Below are 14444 nucleotides of genomic sequence, written 5' to 3'. Positions count from 1 at the left end.
GGCTTGGCCTCCATGGCACCACATTTGTAAAACACCACCTTCCCAGCAGAGCAAGTGAGACAACTATGAATCATTACTTTAAGCTGTCCTTTCCAGCTGTGAGATTTCAGGTCATTTCACCTCCCCAGACCTTTTTTCCTCATCTGGAATATGCATCTAATAATAGCATCAACTTCATAAGTTTTTTATGAAAATTAAATAAGCATTGGAATATATGTATAAGTATTTGCTATTACTAGAATTATTTATGAGCTATATAGAAATCTTAGCAGTTAAATATGCTTGTAGTAAGATGTGTAAGAAATTTTAAGGATGAGACAAAGAACTAAACATTGTTCATTCGCAGGCTGGCTCAGAGGGTCACACAACATATACCAAAAGTAACTAAAAATCAACAAGAAGCCAAACTTTCTCTACTTCTGTCCCTATGGATGCTATTGTAGCTGTCTCTTCTCTGGTCTCTCTCCTCTTCTGTTTACTGTGCATCTCAAATGCACTGATTCTGCAGATATGCCTCTTTTTTTTTCTAAACAGGGAAGGAAAAATGAGTTGATTTGAAATGCTTAAAAAGATGACCTCGAATACACAGAACAACAAATAGGAAATCAGTTAAAGATTCTTCTTCGTGGGAAAATATTAAAACCACATTGCTCAAGTCTTTCAACACTTCATACTTTATTTTTCTAGTGGTGCAGTCTTTAAAAGAAGTTAACACCTTCAACTCCAAGTCTAACGCAAATGACAAGCTATCGTTCTCAGAGAAGCTATTGCCTAATTACCCTGGAAAAAAAGTATTCTTACTGAACGGATGCAAAAATCCCTTAGAAAAGCTTCATTTGTTGCCTGGAAAGAGTCTTGTTAAGGTCACTTTTACATCTAGACCATGCCCATGTTTCCAGTGAAAGAGTTTCGCTTGGTAATGGCTTGTGGTTCCACAGTGTTTTGTGTATGAAAAGCGTAGACTAAGAGCTACTACTGAAGTCGCTCAAATTGTAGGTTCTGCCTGGAAGAGTCCCAACACTGTAACATTTGCCCTTAAACTTCAGCAAGACACATGAAAAGAAAACTCAAGTCCCACCTTAATCTTGACCTTGCTCATCCCTATCAGTGGCATTGAGAGGCTGCTGTGCATCAGAATCCGAGCTTCCACGAGGCTCAGTGTGCTTACAAAGAAACCTGCGCGTTCTGAGAGTCAGCCCAGCCTGGGGCAGGGGTCTGCAGAAAGAGGCATCTGGTGACTGTGGGGCTCCCTCAGGTGAACCATGGCACAGGAGCAGTAAGAGCCATGTCTCCCCCAGTGTTTTTCTGCCAGAGCAGGGGAAGAAGCAGCGCTTCCAGATGGCACAGAGAAAAGCCATGAAGCGACACACTTAAGTCCCCAGCCAGCTGCCTGCTCAGCGCTGGTGCTTACTGCTGGGACAAGAGTGCACTCCTGTTTGCTTTCATCTTTTCGAGACGCTTCACTAAGTGGCCGTTGCTCACCTCAAGCTCTTCTGTTTTATCCAGTGCAGAGCGAAGCTGGAAATGAGGAGGAAAGCAGTGAGCTTTGGGGAACTTGCTGTCTCCCAACACAGTGTAGCCAAGATTGTATCCTACTGAAAACACAGCTGCAACTCAGACCCACTGAAATCCTAACCCTACACACGTGTGTGTGTGTGTGTGTGTGTGTGTGTGTGTGCGCATTCTTCAATTTCAAAAGCAGTAGGAGCTGGTTCTGATGTCATTAGTAACTAGGGGCCGTCCTCCTGTGAAACTAGGTCCCAGGTATGGCACTCTCCTGGGTATCATGATGGGTCTCACAAAAGATAAATGAAGAAAACAAACACAAACAGAGCTGAGTCTGGAGTGGCTGGAGGATGTAGCCCCAGCCCCAGGCGGTCAGGAGCAAGGTTTCTGTAGCCAGAAACCAAAGCACAAATGCCTGAGGCCAAGATGGTCACGCCTGGGAGCCAGGGGCACAGATCTGGGGAGCCAGGCAGGAAAAGGCAGAAGCCACATGGGCAGGGAGTCCTGGGCCAGCAGGCAGCAGGGCCCCAGAGCAGGAGCACTGTAGCTAGCTACATGCTCCTGGAGATGTGCATAGTTCATTAAAACACAGGCCTCGGCTCTGTTTCCTACCCCCGTCCCCAAGCAGGGTGGCTGGGTCCTGGGGTAGAAGTTCCCCATCTGTCTCACCAGCAGGAGCAGAAGCAAGCCTTTTTGGCAGGAAATTTCCCCAAGTCAGGCCTGGAATACTCTGAGAATTACAATAAAGCATAACCTCATAAAATGCCAAACACATGAAGGGGGGAGAAGCAATAAGCAATAAGATGTCCAAAGACTGCCCATGTTTCAGCTGTCAGCTATGGAAGACAAAAAGCTGCCTTGGGGATATTTAAAGAAGTAAGAATTCAGTTAACAACAATGGCTGTTCCCCAGGCATGCACAGCCACGCCCAGCAGATGCTGTAAATAGTTGCTGAGTGAGCAACTTTGCCGGTGTTCTTCAGGAAGGTAAAATATATGAGGTTTTCAAAGAAAGAGTGCAAGCATAGTAGGTGGCTTGCAAGCTGCCTGGCCTCTCTGGACACTATCCTGGGTTCCCCTGCTCAGGCTCTCCTAGTATGACGCAAAGTATACAGGCACAAGAGGTGTGGTTGCTCCTTTGTCTCGATAGTTGACCTGCCCTTTTTGGATGAGTCTTCCAAGTGGATGGCTGGACTACTTTATGTCAGCAAGGGTCTGACCCTCCGCTCCTAACCAGCTGCATTCTGCTCGCTTTTTGGTAAGACACCACCACTGAGGGTGCTTAGGACTGGGCAAGCAATGAAAAGCCCAGATGTGGTCGCTCCTCCCTCTACTGCCCCAATCATCATGGACAGTCAGTCCCATTCTTTTCCTAGATACAGCCTAGGGAATTTACCTCTCTTTGGAGTTTCCGCTTTTCTGCCTTAAGTTCATCTTCTATTTTTTCTGCATTTTCAGCAGCTGTTTTGTAACGTGATACTTGGCTCTCTAACCTTATTACCTAAAAGGGAGGGAAAAGCCATTGGTTTAAATTCTTGGAACTATTTCCTTTCTCCAATTGCTGTATTACATTTGAGATCAAAAGCTGTGATTTAATAAAATGGGAGAATATACACCATGCAGAGGTAATGATGCAACATTTTGGGTATTATTTAGGTTCGCGCTAACTACACTATCCGTTCATATCTCTGAGTGACCCTGTTCTGATGGTGATAGAGGACTGTGTACCCTCTGGCCCCAGTGCACAGGGGGTGATCTCTCTTTGCCTCCATCGTCCCCCTCAAAGGGACTGTCCTGCTGGAGAGAGGTGTGTGGAGACAGACCTGTGCTTGCAAGACCTTGGCTGATTGGCTGATCTCCTAACAAGTTCCTGTCCTTCCTTAGCTGTATATTTTTTTTTTTTAAGAAATACCATGAGCAACTTGCTGCCTTAATTTGGTCCCCTCAGAACTTTTTTGTTGTTGTTGTTTTAAAAATCTCTGCTGCTTTTATCCTCAGCCTTCAGGTATCATTTCTAGTTAACCACCAATCTAGCTGCCCATGACTGCTTAAGAGTGCACACGTACATTTTGTTCTAGTGCAGTAATCTCTTGCTCAGATTTTGCAAGTTTAAATTTGAGGTCGCTGATCTGTCTGTTGGCATCCCCTAAAGGGTAAGAGAAAAGGAAAGTGGGTTAAGCTCTCAGGTTTTGAAATGTGAAAACAATAGTTCCTGGGAATCAGGCCCTTACTTTATAATCATCTTGCAAGTCTGTAAGTCCTAGCCTGTGACTCCATAATTTGCCAGAGCCCAGAATCAGAGAAAGGGGCACTCTCCATGAGTCCAGGCTGGGAACCTGCCCGTGTGCCCTTGCCAGAAGCCAGGAGATCCCAGGGAGAGAGAGTGAACTCCTCTGAGCCAAGAAGACAAAGACACAGTGGGGTGGGGGAAGAGACAGAGAGACTGTGCCCAGTTTTATCTTCCTTCAGCCTATTTCTAGTTTATTGGCATAAAAAGGACCTCTCAGTTTTTCCATACATTCAGTAAAGTAAATGTGGCTTCCATCAGCGTTGCTCTGTGCTTTTGGGGATGCCTGCTCTATAGGTTCAGAGAAACTGCCTACTTGCCTTCCTTGCTCTGCCCACAAAAAAAAAAAAAGCCTTTGTGCTTTTAGATTCAGGGGCTTTGGGGGGGCCTTGAGGTAATGCTGGGCATTCCTTGTCATAACAGGTTAGAAATGGCACACATAAAAGTGTGTGCTTCGACACCAAAGTTAACATTACTTTGTAGATCCATGACATGAACGTCTGTCCCGTTTTCCAAGACCTCAGCTTCAGACCGCAGACCGTCTAGCTTGCCATTCTTCTGTCTTCCCTCCAGCTGCCCTTTCAGTTTTTTAATCTGAAAACACCACCCATAAGATATGTTAATTTCTCTTTTCTAAAGGAAACTGAAAAGCTGAATTTAGAGCTGGTCAGAAGGGAACCACTGGGCTGGTGAAGTGGCTTAAGTGGTAGAGCACCTGCCTAGCGAGTGTGAGGCCCTTAGTTCAAACCCACCATCAACCTAAAAAAGAAGGGAAGCAGCATGTAGGCCCTTGTCTCGGAGTTAGGGTGTCTCCAGGATGCCAGAAACGGGCATGACATGGTTAAGCAGAAGAGAAATGCACTAAGAGGTTCCAATCCGCCCATCGCTCCACTAGCCCGGGAGTATCTCCTCTGTAATAAAGACCAGCCCAAACTAATAAGAAACCTTCTTCTAATCAGAACTCTTCTCAGAAAGTAACAGGCAGTACAATGAATGAAAAACGAATTCCTTTGATAATATCAGGTATGAATTGTTTTGTAACTCTGGATGAAAAGTTATTTCTAAGGTTGAAATAAAATTCCTCTGGGACTCAGAAGGGACCTATAAATAAAATATTCAATGTTTATCTAACAAGTGGCAAGCTAGTGTGTTTCTAAGCCTTTATTCACAGAAAGGCCAGAATGGGCCACTTTTAGAGCCCTCTGGGTGCAGATGTATTGGAATTGAATCCCAGACAAAGCCACAAGCTTCTCAAAGAACCCAGTCAAGCTGCACGTTTGCTCAAGGTGCCTGTCACCCTTCAGGGAAGTGGACTCTGCACAGTCTTCTCTCAGAGACAGAGAAACACACACAGTGAAGGGCAGTTGACAGCCATGGTTACAGGATTTTCTGGTACCTACTGGTGAGTCTTCCTGGCTATCTGGGTTTTATTTCCAAGCTTTGAAGAGTCACCTGTTCCCCTCTAATTAAATACAAACCTTGGTGCATACTGCTTTAAAGAAATCACAGTAGAATATGTTTTTAGAATTGCACAGGACCTTTGAGCAACCCCTCCCACTGTATTTAATGCTTTATCCAATTCTAAAAGACTCTAACAGAATTGTAAAAAAGTAAGGCAAATTCATTTGATTATGAGGGAAAACTGAGGAGCTGAGAAAGTGGCTGTGGAATAATTTAATAACTATGCTGCATACAGAAAAGGTCAGATAGGACAGCTGTTCAGTGTTTCTTGGGGTCAGAAAAAGCAATGAAGATAGTCACAGTTTAAACAATTTTCATCAGCTATACAAAAAGACACCTGCTGGTTGCTGAGCGCTGAAACCCGACATGCATGCACAAGGGGAGGAGAGGCATGTGGAATGATGTGATCACATCCCTGCCGAGATAGTTAATCTCTGCGTTCCATAGCAACATCTATTTTCTTTTAAGCAGCAATTCCTGTAGATTGTACTAAATTCAGCTCCATGGCTTTGAGTCTTTTTTTTCCCTTTCCTGACAGTACTGGGGCGTAAACTCAGTTTCATGCTTGCTAGGCAGGTGCTGTACCACTTGAGCCACGCCTCCAGCCTGTGGCTTCGAGTCTTTGAAACATTCTCACTAAACCTCATATGACTTAGGATGTTTTATTTGGATATAATCATCAAGCCAGTATGGTTGGTTGGCTTGGTAATTATTTCCAGGCGTGACATTTTAGGGGTTTTCTACGTAAGCAAGAAGGAAGGATGGGAACATTCATGGTTTCAGGTGTCCTGTTCAAGAGCCCATAAGACAGCAAAAAGATTGTTACCTGTTCCAATAAGCATTCCCGCTCATCAACAAGCTTTTTCAACCTAATATCTGAAGAAATCAGAAAGACACAGGTTCAGGTGAATCTGTACAGTGCACCTTTTAGCATGTCGCTAACCACACGCTTGTTCAAGTTAGTGAAATGAGTAATGAAGATAGTTAAACACATACCACGATGAATGAGCCATGGACAGGGTGGGGAGGAACTCAGCCAAGGGGGTGGTACCAGCTCCCCGACATGCTTCTCGTCAGGACAGCCTCCGGCTCATGCAACAGGCTAATCTTCTACTTAGGTTAGCATGCAAGAACGCTAGGCAAACCACACTGCAACACAAGATCTCACAAGGCTTCATGTTTGACATCGTTAAAAAGTAATGCTGAAAATCACCATTCAAGAGCACCAGTGTTTCCAGTAGGTTTCCTTTCTGAGTTTATATCCCAATGGAAGGGGGTTATCTTCCTCATTCTCTCAAACTCACCAATGTCAGGGCTTTAAATATGTGTTTATGAATCATAAGCCCACTGACAATATATCCAGTAACCTGGTTCTGGGTTCTGTGATCCCTCCCACCCCAGGCACACAAGGATGTGTACCACAAAAGTGTCTGTAATTCCCCAAGCATCTCTCAAAGGGAGTGTGAACTACTCTAGTCTTCAGATCCACAGGGAGTTTACACCAGTTTAAGGGCAAAATCAGGATGGATGCTGATGGGCCTGCTGATGTACCCCCAGCGTGTGATACAGGCAGGCACTGTTCGAGCAGCTTCAACGCCATCAGCTTGTGCCATCCTTCTTTTTCAGGTAAGGCAGAGGCTCAGGACTCATCAGATGACTTCCTGAGGTCTCACAACCCAGTCTTGGGGGTACCCCTGACTACTGCCCTCCATGGAGTTTCCAGGTCTAGACTCCCTCCCTTTGTGAGACCCAGACTCCTGGCCCAGTGCTCTTATTCTTGAGGGGACCCTACTCCCACACCAGCTGGCCCTAGATTTTTTCAGAAAGTAAAAAATGAACTTTGATTAGCCATGTGAAAAGAAAATATGTAAGATGAAACTTGTGTTCATTAAAAAAAATCAGCCACATTCTGCTTCAAGTTGCATGCTTTCTGAAACTGTTTTCCAAAGGCCCTAAGTTGTTCTTTTGATAGGCACAATGAAGCAAAATAAAAGACAGCAGAAAATCGTAAGCATAATATATGACAAATGAATTTTCTAATCTTTGGGAGTTCCATTTTAATTTACATACAGTTCCGTGGCTTTTATCAGATGTTTTGTTCTTTTCTTTCCATAAACCCACCCAACAGTGAAGCAATTTTTTTGCGTGTGATAAATCTAGCTCTTTTTTCTAAGATCTCATGTTTTATACTCCTACATACAAAACTACAGGTGTCAAAAGAAACTCTGACTACATCAGAAAACAATCTTGAAGCTCTATGTACCCTGTATTTACCTGGTAAGCAGCATTGCCCACCATTGGTCTAAACACCCAATTTAAAAACAGGCACAAAGTATTCATTTAAAAACAGTGGTTGTAATTTTTAGAAATTTGAAGCATAAAAAAAAATGAAGTCATATTGTCCTGAATTTAGGACTTTCTTTTATATTTGGGAGTTAAAATTAGGGCTATGAAAGGCATTTTAATGATACTGTGAAAGCACTACATTTTTAAAGAATATGGTTTTTACATAGTAAACTTCAGCAAACTTTCTGGTATGCATTGTAGAGACCCATAAGATGGGAAACAAAGAGGTAAGGCCTTCTAGAAGATTCCTAAAGTAGTCAAACGAGTACAGGGCCTCTCCAGGCCCCTGGACTCCTTGGTCAGTCTTGTGGTCTTAGTGCTCTTAGCCTGCCCTGGGGCAGCACAAGGTCAACCAGCAGCCACACAGCAGTCAGAAAGCACTGACTTTTTAAGCACTTTACCTAGATCTGACTCCCCACAGCTCTAAAAGGCACTCTGGTGTTAGGTGGCCTGTTCATAACCACACATTTGCAATGTGCATTTTGCATTATGTGGGCTAGTTTCAGATGACAGAGCAGTCAGGGTGGCAGATGCACCTAGCTATTCATGGCCCAAAGTCCTCTCATCCTTCTGCCCAGGAGAGTTGCCTCCTTCCTATGTGCAAACATAACGAAGGGGCTGGGGACTGTAAAAACGCCCTGATGGCCACTCTTCTTCTACCTCTCCTTACTGACTTGTCGGACTGAAATTAATCAGTCAACGCCCATCTTCCCTGAGGCCACCTCTTGTGGCAGGACCACCTTTCTGCAAGAGGCAGAACAGGGCAGCTGCCAAGTCTTTCTTCTGTTTACAGGGCCCAACGGGGTCTATACAGATGACAATATTTTCTTAAGCCAGCCACCAGCCATCAAAGCAGAGACGCTTGAAAGAAGGGCAGTAGATGGGGAGGACAGAGTGAAAGGACTTCCCTTCTGGAAGACACAGTGTTCTGTCTGTGGTCACACTTTCAGCACAGCAAACACCCCTCCCTTCCCTTTAGAGGCCAGGACACTGGGTGTGCTCTCTTGACACAGAGGCCACTGTAGCATGCCTAGGACAGGAGCCCACTGGTGGAAAATGAGCCCAAACCATCTGGCCCCCTGAGAGAATGGAAATTTCAGTGTTCAGGTCACTTCTGTTAACTGGAATCACGAGTGTTAGAGGGAGTAGTCAATGCTGTACACCTAATTCCTAAAAACTACAAAATTTCAGTGTTTTCTGCCGTGTTATCTTTCCTATTTGCTACACATATCCAGAATAATACTTTTGAAGGAAGACTTACATTTACCTACGGTAGCTATGTTCTGGTTTGGGACCGAAAAATACTCAAGCTTTTAGATTTCAGGTATTGGTGGTGAACATTTTTCTCTCTCTCTTTCACTGTCCATGTTTCTTGGGATGTGATTGACAAGTAACCTAAATTATCTTATGTATTTCCATGCCTTCTTACACTGAATATACATACCTGAGTTAATCATTTGTTGATCATTTAAGGGTCTTTATTGTGACTGTAAATTACTGTGTGGGGCTATGATGTTCTCTCATGCAGAAACAGTCCACCTGCTGAGGGCTGTTTTTCTTCTTCAGTGTTGCACACTCCTGATTCTCAGCTGTGTGTTCCTCACTAGACTGGGTCCTGTCTGCTTGCTCTCTGGCACAGTGCCCTCTAATACATACCTAATTAAATAAATGATGGGTGAATAACTGACATGCTGGCTAAGTGAGTTGAGGGATGGAAGGTATGCCTGGTGTTGAAATGTGCTGTTGAAGAACATGGGAGGGAAAGGTACAAACTTAGAATGGTTCCATGATGTCACCATCCCATGACCTGGCTTGGGTTGTTGAATTGCTTCCCAAAGGCTTCAGGAAGCTGGACTGAAAGCTGGTTTCCAGTGTGCATTCCAGTGTGAATGTGGCCTGGCTAAAGCTAGAGTGACTGCTGCCCTTCACAGTCCTGCAGAGCTCAGGCTGCCATCTCCTGGCACAGGTAGGAGGACTTAGCACCCCACTGTCCTGTTCTTCAGAACATCAGGTACAGCAACATTTCCTTCACACTCCCCAAACTCTCTTGAGTATTGATATGTCTATGCAGAGCACCAGAATGGAGACTTTCCTCAACTGGGGTTCAACTGGGAGGCCCCCAGAACCAGGAGATGGTATGAGAGACCACTTCTCAGTCTTCAGCCCTAGCACCGGGCCAGCCACCAGAAAGGAGCCCACTAATCCCTGAGGAATGCATTAGAAGGAACTTTCCAGAATCCCGGCAAGAGTTCACAGCCAGAAGTGGGTGTGGCTTCAAGAGGGCACTGTGTGAACCAGCACCCAGGGTCAGAGGTCAAGAAGCCCAAAGACGGGAGCCATAGGCTTGTAAAATTATAAAATGTTTTTATTTCAATTACATAACACTTAGGTTTGCCTCAAATTTTACTGAGGTTTTGGTCTTTTTGCACTCGATTATATCTTGTAACAGTAGTATGAATTCACATCATCTTATAAGGTGTCAACAATACCATAACATACATTCCTTTGTGATTTTTTTTTATTTTATGACTCCCTTTTCATTCAATTTTACAATTCTTTTTAAATGCTTCTTTATATAGAAAATATATATTTCCTTCAGGTAGATCAAAACAAGGATTTTCTAGTAAGAATATATACTGAGGAACAACAAATAAAAATATTTATACCAAAATAACAAGAGTTATCAGTTCTTCACGATATCCTACGATAATCTAATGAGCAGTTTTCATGAGATAAGTAACCTTTTATATTTTCTTTGGAATAATGATTACACATTCAAACAGAAAGAGAAATAACTTTAAGGTTAAAAAATTTTTAATAACGGCACCTCCTAAATACTACAGTAGGAGGTGCAATTTCAACATGTCACTTCCAGAAAAAAAATTAAAAAAAAAATCTTTGTATAAAATGAATTTGGTACATCATCAACAGGAAATCAGTCTTCTACAGAACAAGTTCTGGTACCATCAGCAATTAGGTCCAAGAGCACGGGTGTGAAACACGGTACTTCTGAGGTAACCACCGAGCCCTCCCTAGTGCTTCCTGACACTCATCTCTTCTCCCTAAAATGGGTATATTGTCCTAAGGTGCAAATCTCATCACTCAGTGACCTATATGCTATTTAGCTATTAATCTCCTTTAAATAAAATACCATCAGGTAAAATATATGCATTAAAATCAAAGATGGAAGTACATGTAGTTGATCGAGACAGTCATTTAAATATCCATTATATTCGTAAGACAGAAACCTAAGAATGCTATTTGGTCATTTCAATTAGATGCTGATATATTTGGTCAAGAGTATGCACACTCATATTGGCCTAAGGCAGACAGTTTTACTTTAGACTGAAATACGGACAGTACAGCTGTTCACCACTATGTGATGTACTGGAATGCTCTCAATTAGCACTTAAACTGAAAACAAATGTTTCTTGCTTTCTAATCTGGGTGATCACCTCACTGATTAAATACAAATCTGTAAGTAAAAGTCTATCACTTAAAGTAGTAGATAACCTGGTTGGTTGATTGTCATACAGTACACATATAGCATTTTAGGACATTCTGTGAACATCAGCAGTGAAAATGAAAGGTGAGAGTCTTTTACAATCAGACTTACTGTGTGGAGTCCTTGGCCCCTCTCTCGAACACCATCTTATACCTTGCCTGCCTGCTGTGCTCCCTGACTTATGACAGGGTACAGTCTTCTTTGCTCTTTCCCTTCTCATTTTCTCCTCTTGCATGTCCTTCGCTCTCTGAATTGAAGTCCCCTACCCTCCCTGTGGGTGCTGACAGGTCATCGTGTTCTGGACTGATGCTGTCTAACGCTTTCTGGGCTGTCTGACCTGGGTGTTTGGACAGCAGGTGCCTCTCTGCACTTTCTATCTGAGAGGCACCATTGATGTCCTGTGAGGGACTTTTACTTTCAAGCAGGGAACTGCTGTTCCCGTCTTCATTTTCAGGTTCTAGAGGACAGCTCTGAGCCATGCCATCAGCACAGACTTTTGTAACCTGCTCATCTAATTCTTTGTCGCTAGCACTAGTGCCTGACAAATGAACTGTATCATCTTCACAAGGCAATGTGTCTCCATCAGCTGTCACTTCCCCTTTCTTTCTGTTTACATCATCATCCTCTTGGTTCTGGGTTCCATCCAACTCGGTTTTAGGATTTTCTGAACAGTCAACACATTCACTACTTCCTGCTATAATTTCCTGTTTTAGATTTTTGGTCACCTCATTTTGTGCTTCTGCTCCCTGTTTTTTGTCAGCAAGCTGTACCTGCCCTTCCTCCTCAGCTTCACCTGCATCTGTGCTCTGACATGTTAACTTGTTCTTAACATCTTTAAGGGGGGTTTCTACAGAGGCTGATGATTTTTTCTTCTTGTTTTTCTTCTTCTTGTTCTTTGTCTTCTTCTGTGAGGAATCCAGTGCCTCTGCCTGGTGGCTGTTCTTCTCTTCATCGAGTTCTTTCACATCAATCAGTTCACTTTCAGCATCTTCCTTGTTTGGACCTGTTGTTTCTTGGTGGCAGCTCTTGGCTGCTGGAGCTCCAGGAATGGTCTGGGTTTCTGCCTGAATTGGGTTCTCGCCCTCTTCTGCAGTGTTCTCCCTACCTACTGTGCTCTGAACTGTGGCTTCCTTGGGGAGTTCTCTCTCTGAGCTATGTCCTGTGCTGGGGTCCAACTCATCAACCACAGATTTTCCATCAGGACTCACTGTGTCACCATTATGCTCTGGAGGATTTGAGACCACTGTGCTCACTGGCTCCCCAACTTCAGTTTCCCCTACATCTAACACATTCTCTGTGTGGTTTCCACCTGGCCCCCCAGAGTCTGTATTGTCAGCTTCAGTTATTAGCCCGGGAATAGACCCTTCACATGGTTTGGGGATAATCTCTTCCAAGTCTGTTTTCAAATTCTCTTGCTTTTCTTTCTCCTGACTTCTTACAGAGTTTTCGCTTTGGTTTTTGACATCCAAAGCATTACAGCTGTCCTGCCCATGCATGGGACCTGGCACTTCAGCGTCTACATCCCCCAGATACTCAGACTGCTCGGGGGAGGCTCCAGTCCTACTATCTGGCATGTCTCTGATCTTATTTGACTCAACCTGCTCTGGATTTTCAAGGCAAGAAGTGCTCTCTAGAATTTGGCTTTGAACCTGCTGCTCACATTCAGCACTTGCTAATGGTTCTGGGAATGGGGCACTGTGTTCAGCCTTTCCACCAGGATGCAACCCCTCTATGTCCACACACTCCTGTATCGTGTGCTCCTTGTGCTGTTCTTGCTCAGCATTCTGCAAGGTTTCTCTTTTCCCCACAGTCTCCACAATTTCATTTTTCACCTCCACTTCAGTGGCTCTTCCTAGAAGACCATTGAGAGAATTGAAGGGACCCCATGATGCGGTGACCACTTGATATATATTAAAATGTCAGCGTTTTAATGCCCACCCAGCCATGTTCCTATAGAAAGAGCATCACTAGAGAATCGTGAAACAGAAGCCTTTGCCAGTTCTGTGCGGCAAAGCAGCATTGCATTAGTATGTTTTCGATCAGCGAAGGCCACTGCCACCACCTCCAAGGCAAGAGCGGCTGCTAGTACCACCTGTGTGAGCTGATTTTTAAAGGTGAAGTTTTAACAAGGAGAAGGGGCTCTAGACCAGGCAGCCAAACGGTCCAATGGTGGGTCTCAGAATAGACTTCAGGTCCATGTTCCCACCCTCATCCCTAAGCACACATCTTTACCACTCATGCTTTCCAGGGGTCAAACTGCACTGAATGTCACACACTCTTAATGGTGGCTTTCAAATTTTTAAAAAAGAACATTCAACTCACTTTCAGAAGCTCAACCTCAAGGTCAATTTCAAGGAAAATGCCTTTCGAGTAGGTACTACATGGTGAAAAGAAATCTAGTTCCACCATCCAGGCACTATCTTCCTGACAAAGTGTTCTGTGTCTGCCCTGAACACCTTGACTCTGTTCCTTAGGGAGTGGGGAGAAAGTTCCAGCAGCAGGCAAGGCTGAAGAACAAGGTGACTGCTTAATTCAATAGTCAGCAGCTAAAAAGCATGGTCACTGCTTTGGAATGGACAGTTTTATTTAGAAACCTCAAAAAAAAACCCCAAAGCCCAGCGTGTTGGTACCATGGCACTCAAAGTACATCCCAGTGGTCTCCCCGGTAGGGTCTCTGACCCCACAAAAATGGGGGAAATATCAGGACTTCTATTTAGAGCTAGTCTACTTCACCCTATGCGAATTTTAACTATTGCATATATTTGACCATGTGCATTTTATATTAATGAAGTAGTATACATACATAAATTTTGAAAATAGACACCCACATTGAGAAGTTCTCACAAGTCTTTATAGATGTAAAAGATGCTCAGAAAACCTTTGGAGACCACTTACAAAATTGGTATTCGTGGTTCTTTAAGTATCTCACAACGCTTAACATAGGTTTACGAATGTGTGTTTAGGCAGGAGCAGCGTGATCAATTTCCTGGCTGCTCAGCCACCTTTTAAAAAAGGCATGATGAAAATTAATTTATCTCTTTTAAGACAGCTTTTGCTCATTTACAAGAGCTGTGTTCCTTTAACAGCCATATGATAGTGAGGTATCTCCAAAGTCCTAAGAAGCTGGAGCTTACAGGTTTCTACATCTTCATAAGTAAAAGAATTAAGGTGTAGTTTTCTAGGTTGCAACTGAAAGTTGTGGTCCCTGGCCTTGTTCCAGCCTTCTGTAAAAGGCTGGGATGCACAGAGACAGATGAGGCCTTATGTGGGGGCCGTGTGCCAGAATCAGAGCAGTTTCCCAAGTCAAATGCCATGGCAAGTACTAACTGGTGACTCTTTC

At 43.8% G+C, this 14444-nt stretch overlaps 1 protein-coding gene across 34 annotated transcripts in view; it reads right to left on the bottom strand.

Moving 5' to 3' along the window:
- Window positions 1–658: 658 nt before the first annotated feature.
- The window catches only part of Lrrfip1 (LRR binding FLII interacting protein 1), a 131339-nt gene continuing 117553 nt past the window's right edge, over window positions 659–14444 (bottom strand). For 28 of the 34 annotated variants that reach the window (XM_074072081.1, XM_074072090.1, XM_074072084.1 and 25 more), the window contains one exon: window positions 9944–12956. In XM_074072081.1, coding sequence (XP_073928182.1) covers window positions 11284–12956 — 1673 coding nt within the window. In that variant the 3' untranslated portion in view covers window positions 9944–11283. Of the gene's footprint in view, window positions 1519–2901; window positions 3007–3571; window positions 3652–4268; window positions 4387–6079; window positions 6130–9943; window positions 12957–14444 lie in introns of those variants that run through there. The other 6 variants (XM_074072104.1, XM_074072105.1, XM_074072107.1 and 3 more) reach the window with 2 other exon arrangements.

Source organism: Castor canadensis, chromosome 4 (genome assembly GCF_047511655.1).
Source record: "Castor canadensis chromosome 4, mCasCan1.hap1v2, whole genome shotgun sequence".
In the NCBI taxonomy this organism is placed as follows: Eukaryota; Metazoa; Chordata; class Mammalia; order Rodentia; family Castoridae; genus Castor; species Castor canadensis.
This window is presented reverse-complemented; position numbering and strand designations above follow the sequence as displayed.